The 18,553-nt window shown below is 41.8% G+C and overlaps 1 protein-coding gene across 2 annotated transcripts; it reads right to left on the reverse strand.

Annotated features, from left to right (window-relative positions):
• Positions 1-241: 241 nt before the first annotated feature.
• LOC124069001 (nuclear receptor ROR-beta-like) lies at positions 242-14,999 on the reverse strand. Of its 2 annotated transcripts, XM_046407661.1 has the most exons (11): positions 14,535-14,999; positions 8,161-8,246; positions 7,927-8,068; positions 6,432-6,959; positions 5,198-5,319; positions 4,871-5,003; positions 4,252-4,359; positions 3,383-3,493; positions 2,874-2,986; positions 2,572-2,779; positions 242-1,611 (listed from the first exon to the last, which is right to left on the reverse strand). In XM_046407661.1, the coding sequence occupies exons 1-10, from the start codon at positions 14,539-14,541 to the stop codon at positions 2,618-2,620; spliced, it is 1,512 nt and encodes a 503-aa protein (XP_046263617.1). In that variant the 5' UTR covers positions 14,542-14,999; the 3' UTR covers positions 242-1,611; positions 2,572-2,617. The 2 variants fall into 2 exon arrangements, with proteins under 2 accessions (XP_046263617.1, XP_046263615.1); XM_046407659.1 differs by having other exon boundaries at positions 242-2,779; positions 14,535-14,998.
• Positions 15,000-18,553: the final 3,554 nt, after the last annotated feature.

The raw sequence follows: 18,553 nt of genomic DNA on the forward strand, positions 1-18,553 counted from the left end.
TGTAAGTTAATGGTACGAAGGTTATACACACAAAACTCAACTTTTCAAAAATATCAAAAACTCAAAAATTCAAAACATTTGAGTGGTCATGGCCATTTACATTTGCAGGGTTACAATATCACATTAATGATTTTAGACACTAATTAGAAGTCTGATCAGTCAGCAATATGCAAACACTCATTATACATGCATATGGACATGAAAGCCAATTTCAAGTTGAAATAAGACTCGCTGACACATCTCAAAAGAAAAAGAAACCATTTATTACATTCTTAAAACCACATATAATGTATCCCATCAGACAACAATGTATATCGCACTGTGTGACTCAGTTACTCTTGAACTAGTAATATACCTCTTGTACATTTTGTCATACAGGGAAAGAGAAGGGAGACAAACTAATCTTTTTTTGTTTGTACTTTTGCTAATCTTTCTTCATAAAAAAAGATCACTGACTTTACAAGACAAAAGTGGAGACATGTAAAGAAAAAGGTGGATAAAAGACTGACAAATAAATCAAAATCACAGCAAAAGAAACATTATTCCCCAATAATGAAATTCATCTTTAATTCTAACTGATTCATTTTCTTTTTTAAAAAAATTCCTATGTCTCATAAATTTAATGTTACAATATTAGGACAAACGGGAAGGGCTTTGACACTTTGTGAGTAACATTCACAAAAATAGAACTTACGTCCACAGTGATTATTGTTATGGGTCTCATCTTAGGTGCAAAGGTTGTGAGGAGCACAAGGCTAAAATACGACACTGGTAATAAAGGGACAAGAGATCACAGCTAGCTCCCTGAGCAGCAGGCAGCAGGTCCTCAGACTCTGCTCAAAAACTTCACAGCACCCCACGTAAGACATTATCATCATCATTATCTCAATGCTATAACAACCTTCAGAAAGTGTGTTAATCATATACATGACAAATGCAAACAGTTATGCATAACCTTGTATGATATATATGGAATAATAATAAAAAAATTAAACAGATTGACTGAAAACTATTAGGTCTTACTGGCACTGAAGCCCAACTCAGGGGGACAGCTGCTAGCTCTGTCTGGCCTTAGACTTGTGTCCAGTGAGAAAGAGGAAAGTTTAAGTGCTTGGTATTCAGACAAGTGTTGGGTTTGGGACTACAGGAGAGAGGAACAGCAAATGTACAAAATAATACAGTTGCTCCAACCAGCGAGGAGGGTTTATGATACATATTATGGATCATCATCATTCTGGCCAACTGAGACATGAGTGAAAGACAATTATACCACACCTACTGTACGGACTGCTGGTTAGGAACAGATGGGGAGACCCTGTGTATCCCCTTCTAATATACAGTTCATGAAGTCCTATTTGCCTTGCTTTTCCTTTTCTTTAGTGTCCTCTTGTCTCTTTAGGCGGGGGGAAGGCAGCAACAGCGCAGGCTGAAAGCTTTCAGTTTAAATGCAGGACAAAGGTAATGCCATGTCACCTTTGTTTGGGTGCGCTGCCTCCCCTGCTGTGTCACGTCTGCAACGAGTGTCCATCCCATCGCTTGCGTGATGGCCGCACCTAACCCAGTTTGCCGTCAGGGGCAAGAGGGGGTTGTTGCCATGGAAACCTGAGAGTACTGTCAAGAGAGGAAATGGTCCAGAAAAAGATCTGAGTCTAAATGTCTTCGTTGTTTAAGTATCCACCGCCCTCCCACCCTCCCTCTACATCTTACTATCCACTTTTCTCTCCCCTTCTCTCACACATTCTAGCTCTCTTCATATACTTATACAGTCATCTATTTACATTCTCATTTAAAATATTTGTTTATAAATGTGTATATAAATTAAAGATAATTTCTTCTTATCCTGTCTCTAAGTGGCATTTACAAGGAAAGGGGTGTGTGGGACTGAGGTTTTTCATTGCATTACAAGAGCCTACAAAGAGGCAGCACCGAACACTGTCTAAAAGATGATTAAGGAGGTCAGCCTAAGCCGTGAGTTATATCGCATCTGTGTATTTCTTTTTATATCCGAGAAGATGATTCATGATCTTGGTCCCTAAGCAATGGTCAGTACAAAGATACTGTCTGTATGAATACACACGTGTACCATACTGAGATGTATTAATATAGAGAAAACATTGACTGAGAACTGTATTAATAGTGAGACCTGACAACACGACATCATTTTTGAACTAAGTGTAAAACTGTGTCTCAGAGTATTGGGGTTGTACATTCACTGTTGGGTTCTGGTTTGTGCACCGGTGCTTATCGATGAGGTACATTCATTCAACTGGTTCGGTGATCCACAGAGGATCTTATGTTCGACACATGTTAGAGCTTGGACCTGTCGTGTGATTAGTGGGCCACTGTGTTATTCTTGTGATGCCCATTTGCTTGTTGTTAATGCTACAATGTGCAGAGGACCATGAGCATTTGCGGTCTGTAGTGTAAGGTGCTTTTGCCTGCTGGGAAAGTGGAGGAATACTTTGGGATCGTGGGAGACGGAGTATTTAAAGTCCTGGATTGTCTCTTTAACTGCTGGTTGTTGAGCTTTAATATCTCTATCCTACTCTGTCTCTCCTCTTGCTTCCCTACCTCTTAATACACTCTCTCCATCACTCTCATTTGTCCATCTGTCTGTCTAGCTGCCGGTGGAGTCTGGCAGAGACATCTCGCTGCCAAACACTTCCCGATACAGTGGTGGGAAACTGTAGGCAGTCTCTGGGTGGACCAAACGGAAAAACTCGAGTTTGTCAATGTGGAGGTTACAGATAGACTTCATTATGGGCAGCTTGGACAACATCTGCGGGAAAGAAGATATAAAAAAGTAAGTCAGTGTATATGCATCTTTATGTGAATACATGTACTATAGAAGAGTCTTGACTGCTTGTTTCTACCTTGTCCAGTTTCTCGTCAGAGGCAGCACTCTTATGTAGGCTGTGCTGCAAGGCCAGGTAGACTTTCTCCTGGAGTTTCTGAACCTTTTGGCCTTCTGTTAGCCAGGGTCGATCTGCAGGAACAAAAATATAAACCCCTTAACGCACAGGTTTATTTCTCCTTAAGCAGCTTCTTTAAAATCATACTTGTATGTTTGCAAAGTTAAGTAACTTTAATTCACAATCAAGCTCTGTGAATTTTGCCAGTGTTTACAATCTTCACAGGCTGAAAGGACTGGTGGGCTGCTGCTTTTAAAGATGTTACACATCATCTAATCAATGACGTCATGTAATCAGCAATTCTAAAACTGGCAATTCAGAAGCATAACTGAAAAGTTGATATACAGACACATTGGGGAAAATATACCAGTTATATAATGAAATAATAAATAATAAACAAAACAGTGCTGAATAGACTATTATGTGTGCATGTGTGAGTGAGAAAGAGTACAAAAAGAAAAAAAAATCACCAGGAGATAGAAGGACGGCAGCGCTAAACAGAGCAATCTCTTCATCAGACAGCTGTAGACGGCAGAGACCTTTTCCCAGGTCAAACACTGCACTGACTAGGTCGTCACAACCTGCATAAAAACGGGAAACTGATTGATTAGCTGTCAGATGTAATAGCATGCAGAGGTTTATTGGCCTGTTTAATTCAACTGACTTTGTTAGATAGCTGGGATGACTGATGACTGTTTCTCACTCATTTATCTAATTTTGTCCTTATTGGCTGAGATGGGAAACTCTGGTTGCTCTAACGTGAAAACTTTTAGTTAAATTACTGTCATAGGATCAAAGTGTTTTCAAAAACCTATTTAAAAACAGCTCACTGAGAAATACTGCTGACCATTGACTATATATCCTTTTTAAATGACACAACTTGGGTAAATTTCTCGTAAATGAGTTTATCACACTATTTACTGCTGTGTTTAATGGTGTGTGTCTCCACTTTTCCCATTAGGGTTGCATTTTTACACAGTTCTGGTAGTGAAATCGAGGCTTTAGATGGGGCTTTAGAAATTGGAAAGCAGCATCCAGCGGGAGACTTTCAATTACTCAAAGCCAGTCCTGGCTTTAAGGTACTGCAGTTGACAAGACTGAATCTGATATTACTGTCTAACAGAGTAATTTTCAGAACAATTATTACAGTCGGGTCATTTAAAATAATAAATTACATTAGTCAGTGCAGAGGCATGAACAGTAGTAGCATTAATGGTAAGCACTGTGCATAGTGCGTGTGAAAAAGGCACGAGAAAACATAAGAAGCTTTCATGTGTGACCCTGTTGATTATCTAAATGCTTTATAGCTCACACAGCTGAATTCCCATCTGATCCTCACCAAGTGCTTTGAAGAAGTGAGCTGGGGCAAACTTTCCATTGAAGAAAATTGTGCTGTTGTTGACGTTGAAAGCGCGACACATACGTATCAGCAGGACTTCCAGGCAGCCTGAAAGGTTAGCCACAGACAGAGGCGAAGATGTGGAGAGATGGAGGGATGGAGAAAGAAGAGGAAGGGGGAGGTAGCGACAGAGAGGGGCCAAGATACTCCAACATGCACAAACAACATCACAAAATGTAAATAATTTTGATCCAGATTGATGCACAGCATATATAAGACATTTTTTTGAACAGTTTAAAAATCAACAGGATAACATGGATATCCAAAAATGAATTTTAAAAATTTCAAAAGATTTAAGCATTATGAAAACACATTGTCAAATATATGCATCCCAAATTTTGTTGTCAAAATTGTGTTTTTCTCCCCCCATGTTTGAACCAGGTGTGTGTCATTTATTCAACATCAAACACATGAACGGAGCAAAAAGGCAAAGGTAGAGAGTTGGAGACAAAAAAAACAGGAAGGAACTAAAGTTAGCAAGTTTCAGACTGTATTTACATTGGAAATATTAAGTGCATTAAGCATCTGAGAAGTGATCCTTTTTAGACTGTGCACTGACCTGCTTTCAGTAATATGATCTGATCATTCTGGCACAGGTCCATGAAGCCAGCGATGCGTTTGGCAAACTCCACCACATACTGAATGGCATTGGTGATGTGGTGTGCACACTGCTGCCACATCCACTCAGCTGACTGGAGAAGTGACACAAAAGATACTGAGATTTTTCTCATTTCTTTACGGTTCCAATTGTCATTTTTGATATTTCTATGTGATATCGTCATACTGAGCTGTTATTCTGATCTGGTAATGATACATTTCAATGCTATAAATACATGCAACGACTGCAGACTGCATGCACATGGGATATAAAGTGTGGATTATGTACCTTGCTCTGAAAAGCACGTGTTTCTTCAGGTGTGTATTGCACCCAGGTAAACCTCTTCATGTCCTCAGCGCTGAACTGACACGTCTCCAAGTGAGACTTAACAATACTCTGAGTGATGCGCTCTGTGAAAACAAATAAGCATATACACATAAACACAAGTGTTCTTCTCTCTCAGGTGGTTTTTTTGGTCCTAGCAGGTTTGGGATTTAAAGAAACACAGAGAGCGTAAAAGAGTGTAACAGTGATCTTGTTTATGTATCCATTGATCATGTGACCTTGAATAACCAAATCCTTTGCACTGCTCTTTTGTCCTGACTTCCCAGGTGAAATTAAATTCTAATGTCTACATGTACTCATTTTATCTCTGCAGCTGTTAGCATTTTTCCCACCTCCTGTATGTATAATATTCATCCATCCATTTTTTATAACACTGTATCCATCAGGGTCGCCTATCGCCTATCCCAGCTGACGACGACGACACAGGGTACACTCTGGACTGAATTGCAACCTAATTTGCATGTTTTGGGGAGGAAGCTGGATTGCCCAGAGAAAACCCAGACAGGTATGAGAACATGCAAACGCCACGCAGAAGGAGTCAGACCTGGAACCCTCTTGCTTTGAGGCGACAGTCCTAACCACCACATCACCATGCCGCCCACGTATAATATCCTCTAGTCACAATATTTGCCCATTGTTTCCTTTAATAGGTCTCCAGAGCACTAGTCAGAGCCTTCTTGCAGTTTATTGTTGCCACAACCGTAAAGATATGAAATAAAATACAATTTTATTCTTCCCACAAGGTATCCAAAGACACCTCTATAAATACTACTGCACCACTGTCCTTTTCCTGGTTGTTTTTCCCATTTAATCTTGTATTTTTGTCCTTATGTCCATTTTATTCCATTTTGCTGTTCAATCTGCTATGTATGATTCTGGTTCTTGTCCTTGCCTTCTAAATGATATTTCTTCTTATTTCAATTTGTTTTATTTCATTCAATATTAGAGATACTACTATTGCTCACCGATTTTTAATCAATTCTGCCTTGCAGTAAACTGCTGTTACTGAAGCTCAAACATTTTGGCAAATGTTTGATAGAGAAAGAAATAGTGCTGCAGGACTGAATGTGAAACAGTGGGACGAAGTGTTGAGTTTGCATTACGATCATAAACTATTCTCATACACTTTGTGCGTTGTGTAAAAAATGAACTGGACTGAGGAACTGTCAGTACTCACCGAGGTCTGTTATTGAGCAGTCATCGGGCAGTTGGTCCAGCAGTGCATGTGTGTGTCCCAGCAGCGGACGCGTGTGGGAGTGTGTGTGCAGGAGCTGGATCCCGTTGCCGTCTGTCGCATCCAGTATAGTCTGCTGCGGGGAATTCTGATTGGACAAGGATGAGGAAGACGAAGAAGAGGACGATGAGTTGGAGGTGTTCCCAGTGCTGGTTCCTCCGCCGAGCAGCTCCAGGCTGCAGTACTCGCTGGCCTCCTCGGGGGTCAGAGGCAGGTCAAACAGGTCAGGCAGTGCCGCAATGTCGTCCAAGTCGCTGAGGGTGGAGCTGGAGCCCCCAGTGCTGTAGGACCGGCTCAGACCCTCTTCGCCATCCTCTCCGCCACCACCACAGACACCTTCCTCCTTGGGTATGGACAGAGCTGTAGTGCCCCCGCCTCCGGAGCCAACGCACTCCTGGGACTTTTGGTGTTTTTGCACCTCAGCATAGAGGCTGTCACGCTGCTTCTTAGACATGCGACCAAACTTTACCGCTGCAGAGAGAAAACTTTAATCAACAACAATTCATAGACGTGTTATAAGTGAAAGTGAATTCTGATAACAATAAATAAAATATTTTTTAACCGAGTGTAGACATTTTAAGATAAAAAAATTCCCATCTGCTTTCTTAAGTTACCTCAGTCTAACTGTAAGATATTTCTGACTCACACAAATTACTTCTGCCACCTTATCCTTAAGTACTGTATGTTCCAGTGTCTATATTTAGTTTGCATGGTGACAGCTTGTCACCTCTTCAGTCTACTCTGTACACCGTATCTGTTGTTTCTCTGAAACTTACAGAAGAGGGGAACAAGTGCAACACGTGTCCCTTCATGACAGCTGATGCGAAACATTTTAGCTAGACCTCAAAGTCTCCTTGTATTATTCTCAAATTGCAGTCACGAAAGCACTGGCATTCACTGAACTTCCCATATGTAAGTGAATGTTTCAGCTCCAACTGACAGTACGAAATGTCTACCACTAGGGGTCTCTCAATTAAAACGATGAGAACAAAAGACCTAGTTTGATGAGTTTGTGAAGCAGTGTGACACAGGCATTTCTGCCTTCACTGTCACACAGTCAACACTGCAGATGAAAATGTACATGATATGACTCAGGCACAATTGCTCAAGGAAGAGGTTTTAAAGTTTTATGCACATTACATTAAGTCATGTTTGCCAGCTTCCTCCCTCACTCTCTGGCTGTCTCTTAGAAGTTATAGCGACTGAGATCAACTGAAAAAAATTACAGATTTCTCTGTTTGAACATTGTTGGAAACATTTGGGATAATCTAAACACACAACAAAATATACAGCAAAGGCCTACTTGTCTATGTTACATATGTTGCATATTATATCTGTAACAAAAGTCAGTTGTTGTAAATTTCTAAGTTTACTGAAGAATCTCATGGTTGACGGTAGTGTGTAAAGAGACTACAAGGCTCTCTTTGTGTGTGTTTACCATCTCTGCTCATGCCCAAAGCCAGACACTTCTGTAGGCGGCAGTGCTGGCAGCGGTTACGGTTAGTTCGGTCAATCAGGCAGTTCCTCTGGCGGGAACAAGAGTACATGGCGTTGTTCTGCTGGCTGCGACGAAAGAAACCCTAGACAAACAAACACACTCGGTCAAAGACTTGCACATTTGAGATAACACAGGTTGGCTTAAGTTAGGTTTGGTAAGCCTTGTTTTCCTCACCTTGCAGCCTTCGCAGGTGATGACTCCGTAGTGGATTCCTGAGGACTTGTCCCCACAGATCTTACAGGGGATGACCTCGATCTGAGCTGCAGGAACAAGGACAACATGGACAAGAGGTCAGAATGCTGCTGCCTAACGTGTAAGGAAGGAAACCACCTTGAATTTACATAAAAAGAGAACTTGAGATCTGCTAAGTGAAGTGTAGCAGTTTCAGCTTTGACTTATACTTCTACTATGAACTGCCAAAAACAGCTAATATTTACACATTAACATAACAAACACTTTCACAGCAGCCCATATTTGGCATATATTTAAACAAAGTCTTTGTCCAAGATTTTGTAAATGATTTTGCTAATGAATATTTTTGAGAGGTCTGTGCTCTGTACAGCATTGCAAAGGCCCCTTTGAGGGCCCCCTTCACTTTGGTCCCTGTTCCTTCCGGTGTTACCCAACAGTCAGTTATGTCTTCATTACCAAACAAACATAATATTAATGTCCAATGATATGCTAACTGTAAACACCTCTTCAGCTATCCTACGGTTACATGTTTTCTCTCTTTTTAAGTGCTGGACGCACCGGAACGTTTTCCTGATTACTGACTCAAATGAATGCTTCTACATCACTATGATACCAGGGATGATTTTTGTCACTTTCTCTTTCCCTGGTCATTTGTGTTATGCTGTCATGTTTTGTTACGGCTATAAACTTTGGCAAAATTGGGACCCTTGTATCTTCTGTAGACCTTGAAAAGGTTGTGCAAGCATTTATCTTCACAGTTAGACTGCTGTAACTCTGCGTCCTTTGAGCCCTATCAGAAGGCTATCTCCTGCCTCCAGCTGGCACAAAATGCAGCTGCGAGGCTTTTCACAATTTCTAATTCACTGAGTTGTTACACCACATATTACCCTTGTCTCCCTTCTCTAGGAGCCCTTGAGTTTCAGACTTGAATTTGAAATTTTATAGACAATGTTTTAACTTCAGACACAGTTTGCAGTCAACTCTGAAATAAGTTTGTGAGTCCTTCGGGTTAAAACATGCCTCAATCCTGGGAGTGGCCGTGTCTTTGAAACTCCCCGTCTGTAAATCCAACACCTACTCTCATGTTTTATCTTTATTGAACTTATACCGTTTATCTTTAATGATTCTATCTGACCTCTGGACTTTGTTTTGTTTGGTACAACATGTGATTAACGGAAAAACACTTTATAAATCATGTTTTATGATTATTAGCAAATTATCAACACATACTGGAATTCAAACAGAGACAAAACCAAGAAAAATGCTTCTGGTATTGTGTCCATCCGGAGAGACGCAGAGACACTGTTGCACACAGTACAAGAAAAGATAACTTGCCGTCAACTGTGTGAGCTGTGTCTACACCCTGCATGTGGCCCCCATGAGGGAACAGAGTACACAAACAGATAGGGAATCACATGACACTTTGCACAGATGACACATACACAAAGACTCCCTCTTTCTTGACCAAGGAGAAAAACAACAGCTATATCATTAGATATAGCTGTTGTTTGTCAGCCTTGAGCTCTGAACTATCTTAGACTGATTTGCAAAATCCCTTTTGCACCACTTGTGAGGACAGGGTATGGAGAACCACTTAGGTCTACTATGTGACTGGCGAGGAACTGGTGTGCTCTTGGGCAACCGGAAAACACAACTTTCCACTTCTTTTCCCCCTTAATGACACAGTCGGCTGTCTCTTCTCTAAAACAGTAGACTAAAATACTCCAACTGATCAGGGCAGCTGCAGGCATGCAATGGAAAAATATCTCCCTCCCTCCCTTCCTCTCTTTCTCTCAGGTTCCCCTCCACCCCTCCCTCATCTCAGCAGTTATATAACTCTTGTCTGTGAGCATTCCTCACAACACTCATTCAGCAGGCTCACTCTAGCAACACCAACACCCCACCCTCCTCGGACTCCCGCTTTCCCACTGGTTGAGCGATATTTGCATCCTCCTTGGTATTGGCTGAGTCATCCATCACTCCAGCGCTGTAGCCTGTCAGCCCATGTGGACATTCTGTCCTACTGACACACTTTCCCACTGCAGGAGGAGAGGGAGGAGGGAGGCAGGCCGATCCAGCACTCCGCAGACCAGTTTTAAGGTGGAACTGAACAATGACTTCCCCATAAAACATTTCCTCAATGCTTGTAGCCTATGTCAGAAAACTGGCTACGTTACATAACAGTAAAATTAACCAAGGGAGGCACTGAGTCTAGAAAAAAACAAACAAACAACTGAACAACTGATGCCCAACACAGATCTTCACTGAATTCTCCTAAGCGTGTGTCTGTATGAACTGATTTCTATGCTTTAATCCAACTCTGTGCTGTGTTATTAACGAGAAAACCACACTTGATTTGACTTTAATAGCCCATACTGTACCTGGCTACAGTCCACTCATAGCAGACAAACTCTGAACTTGAATGTCAGCTATTCAGGACCCACCCCTCTCGCCGGTGTTTGACATTGAGCTTCTGCTTCTATTCTTGTCCTTTGCTGAGAGCCAGAATCACACAGATGCCAGGGCACCAGCCCCTGTTGCCACAACCACACATGTACATGGTTTATCACTTCTCTGACACTGTGCAGATATTCAAAGCACAACTCCGACACAGTAAAATATCCACCTCCTTAATGTAACCTTATTTAATGTGACTATTTTATCTGTCAGCTGGAAAATGAAAAATTGCCAAACCAGTTGGCTAATCCAATTTTTACTTGATTGTTTACTCTAAATGCCCATCAAAAGCTGAAGTACTCACATTCAAAGTTAAACTGTTCACTGTCATTTAAAACCCATATACACAGTTTATATATCTATACATTTAGCTATATCTCTATACCTATCTCTATCTATAGATCTATCTATCTATACACACACAAAAATATATGTATATGTATATATATATATATATGTATATTACACACACACACACACACACACACATACTCCAGAAGTGAACACTGGCCTGGGAAAATTGGCTTGATTTGACTGATTAAGTTGTCTAACAATGCAGACAGAAACTCACTAACCTTAAAGAAACATTTACCATTAACCCTGAATATCAATGTTGACCTGTGCTAAAACACTAGTCTTAGGCATCTGACCTTTAGCTCTCTGGAGAGACCTGGCATTCCAAGAAGCTCGATATCAATCCAGCTTTTTACTAACATGATGAATGGGGGCTGCTTGCAGTGCTCTACATGTATTTCACAACCACAACAACCCACACAGTAGTTGAAATTATGCGAAAAAGACTGGGGTTTGAGTATGGCCTGTGTTTGCTATGTTGTGTGGCACAGTCAGGCCTTTTCACAAAATAACCTGGGAGCAGACACTCTTAACAGTTCAGCTACAAACACGCTGGCCGTAGTGTGTAGATAGATAGATAGATAGATAGATATACTTTTTTGTACCTTTATAATTTTTTTTTAATTGATCCCAGGCTGGGAAATTACAGTGCAGCAGCTGCATTACACACAGTGACGATACCGTGAAAGAATAACCTATACAAAAAATGTTAAGACAGCAATATACAAAGCAATATAAAAAAGTGTATCTACAACAAATAAGCAGTGTAATGTTTTGCAAAATAAAATAGAACGTAAGGTGCAGTGAACTGAGTGTAAAAACATATAAAGTGCCCAGTGACTGTATGTTGGACCAAAGTTTAAGCTGTTATTGTACAGTGTGATTGCATGTGGCAGGAAAAAAAATCCTGTATCTGTCCATGTTTATTGCCTGTGTTTATTAGCCAGCGAAATATGTAACCGTGTTATCACTGCAAAATGCTAATTCAGTAGGGGTGTTAAGCAGTCAGTATGTCAGTAGTGTGGCAAAGAGAAAAGGGATGAAATTTGACTCTCCACATGTTCACCACCATATACAGTATTTGCATGCAGGCACACACGCACGCAAAACTTTTTAATTTTATAACCTTACAACCACTTTTCATACAAGCACGGGTTGTTTGTGTTTTCTTATTCTGCGAGTCACAACAACACGTACACTGTCATTGCCCTTGAGCAACAGACTGACACAAGATGCAGAGGAATCTGGTGATTCTTTTCATGACCTTTTCATTACAATGACTGACAGAATGAGAAGACACACACAATAAGTGGTGGAGGGGGGGGGGGGGCCTTACACCTGAGCTCCATACATATTAGTGTGATGCTAAAGCACTTGTCATGTCATGCCTCAGCTGGGTGTAGGCTTACATTGCAGCACTGAGCTGTATCACAACAATCCACTGTGGTCGTCCTTGCAGCCTCTCTTCCTATTTTGAAATCCTGTTGGAGTGCATGAGTGTATTCCTTATTATTCTGTTTCTGTAAGATGAGGAGCTTGCAAAGCCTCAAGGCCTGCAGAGATAAACTCACGGGGAACAGATATATTCTCAGATATGAAAACAAAAACTGTTTTTGTTGAATCTACATCTGCACTGATCACACCTGACACCTTCTTCCCTTTCTATAACACACAAGTCTCAGAAAATATTAGTACTACATTCTCTGAGGATGATACTACATGGAAAAGAGAGAACAGATGATACTCAAACTGCATGCATACAGTCTGGCAGTCTGGCTGACTACATTCAAATCAAGGGGCTCTATTTTAAAAGATGCAAATGCCAGTGGAGGCCAGGCTGAGGCCCACAGAGGGGGATTACAACAGAGCTAAGAATTCCATAGGCGTCTTCTACCAGGTGTCAGGGTGTGACATGAGTCCTACAAGTCTTTCACTATGTCTAGAACAAACACTTGCACTGGTTCTACAAAAGGGAACTCTGCTGTCCAGTACAGCAAACCAGACATCATAACCTGACCTCTAAAAGTCTGTCGGCATGCTAGAGCTGCTGGAATGACTCAAAAATTTAAAGTAAAATGATTGTGATTGCATGTATGTCTTCATAATAGGATAAATCTGCTGACAAGCTGTTCTAGTGAGGAAGTGACAAGTTGAGCGACTAACCTACATTTTCAGCACAGTGAGCTAAGAATGGGCTGTGGTTTGTTTACATTTGGATATCCTTCCAGAAATGGAACCTCCCTCCACCAGAGGCCCCCTCTGCATCTTCCTCCCTCCCCCTTTTCAGTGCAAAAATTCATCTCTTTCCTCCCCTACTGAAAAAAACAAAAATCCTTGTTGCTTATCTCCTGTCCTGCACAACAAAAGATTGTAATGTTGGCAATGCTCAGACACCAAAGACCCAGAAATACAACACAAGATCAGAAGCAAATCTTAGTCCGCATTAAGACAAGGATGTTTTAGGATTAAACTGGTAAAGTATATATAAGGCATGTAAACAGCCTTCCTTGTAAATAACATGCTGCCCCCACTGCACAAGTTCAAGCTCAGTCTGTGTCATGGACACACAGAAGGCCGACCGTCACTGTGCGCCTGTAACCGCACATGGCGCACCACTGCCGGCGGCACGGCGCTTCCAAGAGCCGCCCTCCCCCCTCCCTCCGCTGCGCATGCTGTTGCTGTATAATGTTGGGTGACATAACCAGGTCAGTGGAACAGCCAGGTCCCTCTCCCTCCGTGCGCTCACACTGTCGGCCATGCTGACACAGCCATCACAACATCACAACACTGCTCAGACTCATTTTGAGACGTAAATGATAGGAAAACAGAAAGTTTTCAAAAATCATCAAGACTGTTTTATTTGTCAAATCCATAAAATTAGCTCTTTATATACTAAATGCCAGAGAAAAACCTTAATGCATTAGCTGTTGTTAGCTGTTGACTATGACTATATGCAATATATTCCCACTATTTAAGTTTTTAATCCAACTGATCCAAAATCTGATCATTTTGATTACATAATTCTAGTTTTGGTTAACAACAACCTCCACTTATGCCCCTCCCTCTCCTTATTGCATAACTCATAACATGGATCCCCAGACAAAAAATTTACAGGACTCCCAGGTGAGAGACTCGCATTTCCTCAAAAACTGAACCATGTGGCACCGCCACGAATCATAAGGCAAAATTCCAGTCCTGGACTGGTTTCATCGTAAACAGACCTGAGAAGTGATTTATTATTATTGTTATTATTATTATTATTTTAATCTAGGTTATCTGGCTGAATAATGTTTCAACAGCATGCTTGCAGCTCTTAACCAATGCATGCTGAACTTCGGTGTGGAGCACGCAGCCTCTGGCTCTGTGCACAGATAATCCAGTCATGAGGGATTAATGCGCACTGGGAGAAAAACAGGCGCACTCAAGTCCCCCCGTGCGCACACATGTGGCCGTTCCAGCGCGTACAAGAAACCCCACACACAGTGATCCTTGAACCAAGTTCAAACCAAATACGCACAGATTTATTGTGACATTCAGCAACTTACCTCGCATTTTGATGTTGTCTTTTTTCTGGGCTGGACGATATAAACTCGGCTACATGTGATGAATACAGGTGACAGAACAGAGGAGAATAATGCGGAGCCAGAGTGAGCTGGCTCTGTAAATATTAACTTCGTCCCGGCTGCAGACGGCTCTCGTAAAGCACGACCAACGAGAAAAAAAGGGGAAAAAACTAACCGAAACTCCTCTCTCTTCTATCGCTCGGTCAAGTCCGAGCGAAATAAAAAAGTGAAGAAAGTCGCTTTGGATCGCATCGTCTCGGCGAATAGATTTGGCTCAACTTTTTTTTTTTTTTGACAGAATAGTCCCACGGTGGACGAGAGGTGTTCGACACCCCCCTCTGCGCTCTGACTCTCCGCTTGCTTTCCTCTCAGTCTACCCTGCTAACCTACTTTCTCCAAGCGTGGACTCTCCCATGATCTCACTGCCGACAGCTCCTCTCGCAGCATTCGCGGGGGCGCGCAGTCGTGAACGGGTTTAAGGTGGCCGGGCAAATGATTGACTAGCGCTCACTTCTTACTCACACCGGTGTCGTGAGAAATCTCATACAGGAGATAATAGGAAGACAATTAAAGCCGCGGTCAGTTCTGCTTTGCAACAACAAAAAAATGCATGCAATGCTGTTCCTCTCTCTTCCCTGGCCTCATATAATTTACACCAGTTACTGTAACAGAGGCGGATGTAGCCTAAAAATGTGTCTAAATGAGACTCATAATTAGGTTGCTTAAAAAACGAGCAGCGAGTCAAACAGGTTATCGTTTCGTTTTTAGAGCTAACATGATTTCCTGTATTTGCATTAATGGTGTTGACCAAGTTGACTTTAAGTAACAGCCCTAATGTAAACACTTGTCTTCCCAAATAAAAAGTGACTTGTGTTGCAGAAATCTTACAGAAACAGTAGCAGAATAGAAAGGTTATAATTGATCATAAAATACAAAGAAAGATGCTAGTTTTTATGATCTTAAACGACAGTGGTTGGAATTGACTCAGTGTTTTCAGACATTTAAAGACCATTTTTGGATAAAAACCATTAATGGAAAGACTAATCATTCGATTAACTGATAAAGAAAATAAGTAACTGGAGGCTGAGCAGAATCCCAAACGCCTCCAAAGAGGGGCACTAAAGACTGCTTCCCAGCTGCACGATAAACTCAATGTTAAACTGTAGTCTGTGCCTGCCACTTGTAGTGCTTGTGATATTCATGAAAATGAGCAGCTCTTTTCCCAAAGAAATGACAGTAAAGAAAAATGAGCAAATGACATTAATCTCATTTAGAGTTGTGGCAGCGATTTAGAGACCTACTTTTTAAAATTGTTTTATAGTGTAGTATCATAAAAACATCTGTGATTGCTCTCGATTGCTCACCAGCATTCAACCTGTTCTGTGGAGCAGAGTTTACACCCAGTGACCTCACCGTCTGAGTGACAGTAGTCGGGTTCCTGTTTCAAGTTCATATTTCTGTACTGACTATGCACGAACATGTCATGTTGCTGTAACATTTGCATATCATTTATTTCACATGCTTGCAAGGCTGTAACCATGGTGTTGTTGTTGGCATTGGCAGAGATCAGGGGCTAATAAAGTACAAACATAACCAGAACCTGTGCATTATTTATTTGCACTGAAGTGTTACTGGTACAGTGTTATAATATCCTAATAATAAGTGGCTCAACAACAACTGAGAGGAACATTAGCGGATCCTAACCTCATGCAAAACTAGAGAGTGGAAAATATTCATGATGTATGGACTGCTGGCTAGCCAGCTGACATTCTGACAGAACTTTAGCATGACACTGTGAGAAAATAACCATTCAGAAAATGTTCAGTTTCATAGGCCCAGCACTTTACAAAAACAAATAACTGCATAAATTATAATCCTTTCCTGCTTCTTTGCATGTCTGTATATGTCCTGCGTATGTATGCAGGCCTGTCCACAGTGGTAAGCACTTTTGCAGCAAATGTGTTATTTTGCTTAGATGAATAATTTATTTCTCTGGACAGTTTTCGCTGTCAGATTCAGATTTTGATGTAGGGCTTTGGGCAGCATGTGTGACTGTGATGAAGAGTTGGGTGGATGCTGGGGGGGGGGGGGGGGGGGGGGGCAGGGGGCGTCTGTTGGTGGCTGTAGCGGGTGGTCTTATGATGCAATTCTTTGGCAGCAGTGTTATGAAACAGCATGAAGGCAGAGATTACACAAACTAGGTTAGTGGAGCAGCCGAGCACAGAGCATCTACAGTCACAGATCCTTTTTCTGCTTCTCACACATTCACCCACACAGAAACAGACACAGGCGCTCACATTCCTTTTGATTTTTTTCCTCTCCAAATCCTCTTCCTCCTCCTTGTTTTTCATACGTAATCACTCCTATTTTATATTTGTACTTTTCCTCATCTCTTTCACCACAGTCCAGGTGAAACATATTCTTAATGTCTTGATGTTTTTATTCATGCTCACATTAAAATCCTTATTTATCTGGCCTTTACTGCACAGTCTTTCCTCTCAGCCTTTTGTGTAGTGTGTGCTTTATTTTCCCCCTCCCTCGGCCTGTGCACAGTCTCCTCTAAAGCCCCTCTGTTCTATGTCTCCCTTGACAACGGCAGTGACACTTTGACCTTAGCTCTTACGTAACCACTGTGCAGCTCAGTTAGACAGCAGAGGAAGGGGGGGAGGACTACGGGAGGAGGAGGAGGAGGCATTCAGCATTGCCTAGTATATGGCAGACATTTTGTTGCTCCATGATTAAGTAAGTGGCGAAAGAAGAGGCAAGGAAGAGCTTAGGGTTCAGTTGAAGCTCAGGGATCTTGGAAGGCTGCCAGCAGCAACAGCAGCAGCATAACAGGATGAGGAAGCAGCAGAAATGACACATAAATGGAAGGATATTTATCTCATAGACCATGTGACAACAAGCACACACAGGTGATCTATGGCCCATGTTGACTTGAGTCTTCCTAAGTCCACAGCAACGCAGTCATTTAAAGTGGATAACCCTGTGGAGCCAGTGTTGGATCTTTCAGCAAAGAAGCGTTAATGAAGTACTTCCGGTTTACAGTTCATTTATTTTTTGGCTCTTTGATTGCTATGGGCAAATATAGGACTGGAGGTCCAGTCACAGTAGATGAAGTGTGATGCTTGTTGCTGTTACCTTGAGTAGTTACACTGTACAGGCACATGTAGAAACCATAGCCCTCACTTTGAATGTCAAACAAGTAGATAATGTGTTGTTTTGCGGAAGGTCTTGTTGTTAGGAATGGCATAAGCTTTCCTCTGACTCAGATCAAAGCCAGTGTAGCCTTGTGACTCCCCAGGGTTGAATTTAAAGGCCTCGCTCACATCAAAGTAGTCTTTGTAGAGATGAGGGACCAACTGTAACTGATTGGCTGCACATGGTTTCAGTGGGGCCCCATGGCCAATCTCTCTGCCTTAACTGCATCAGCTCCTTACATTCCAGTCTTCTATTATAAATCGTTCACATGCATTTATATGTGAACAGGGTCATTTGAGCTACATGTACTGTAGGTTTACCATGCCGTGCCCTTTATTTCGTAATGTGCACTCATTTGTACATCATGTCCACAAAGAGGCAACAGCACGCACATGCACATACATGTACTGGACTGTGCCAGCCTGCATTCTGTGCTTACCTTTAGCTCCTGCCATGCACAGAGCTGTAATCCCTCACTCCTTCTTCCGTCATTCAGTTAATCTCCCTGTTTTCTCCACTCTGGAGGCACTGTTAATCCCTCACCCCTCCCTTCCCCGAAGCCATGGCTCTGTAATCTGTGAGCTGTGAGCTTTGCTGCGTCACTGGGTCAGTGTGTCAGGGAGTGTACAAACACTGTTTCCTCCTGTCACAGTCCAGGCCTACTCATCTTCCTCCACTCGACTCCACTTTACATCTTCATCCTATCTTCTTATTTTCTATATTTCATTCTGTCCTTCTCTTTATCTTCCTGTTGCGACATCTGAGTGAAGCATGCACATTTCTTTCTTTGTTCTCCTTAT

This window comes from Scatophagus argus, chromosome 13 (genome assembly GCF_020382885.2).
Source record: "Scatophagus argus isolate fScaArg1 chromosome 13, fScaArg1.pri, whole genome shotgun sequence".
NCBI classification, from domain to species: Eukaryota; Metazoa; Chordata; class Actinopteri; family Scatophagidae; genus Scatophagus; species Scatophagus argus.

Coding starts and splice junctions, on each gene's coding strand:
- LOC124069001 (XM_046407661.1), bottom strand. Junction 3,494..4,251: donor TCACTTCTTCAAAGCACTTG/GTGAGGATCAGA, acceptor GTTTTTATGCAG/GTTGTGACGACCTAGTCAGT. Junction 2,987..3,382: donor TGCCGTCCTTCTATCTCCTG/GTGATTTTTTTT, acceptor TTGTTCCTGCAG/ATCGACCCTGGCTAACAGAA.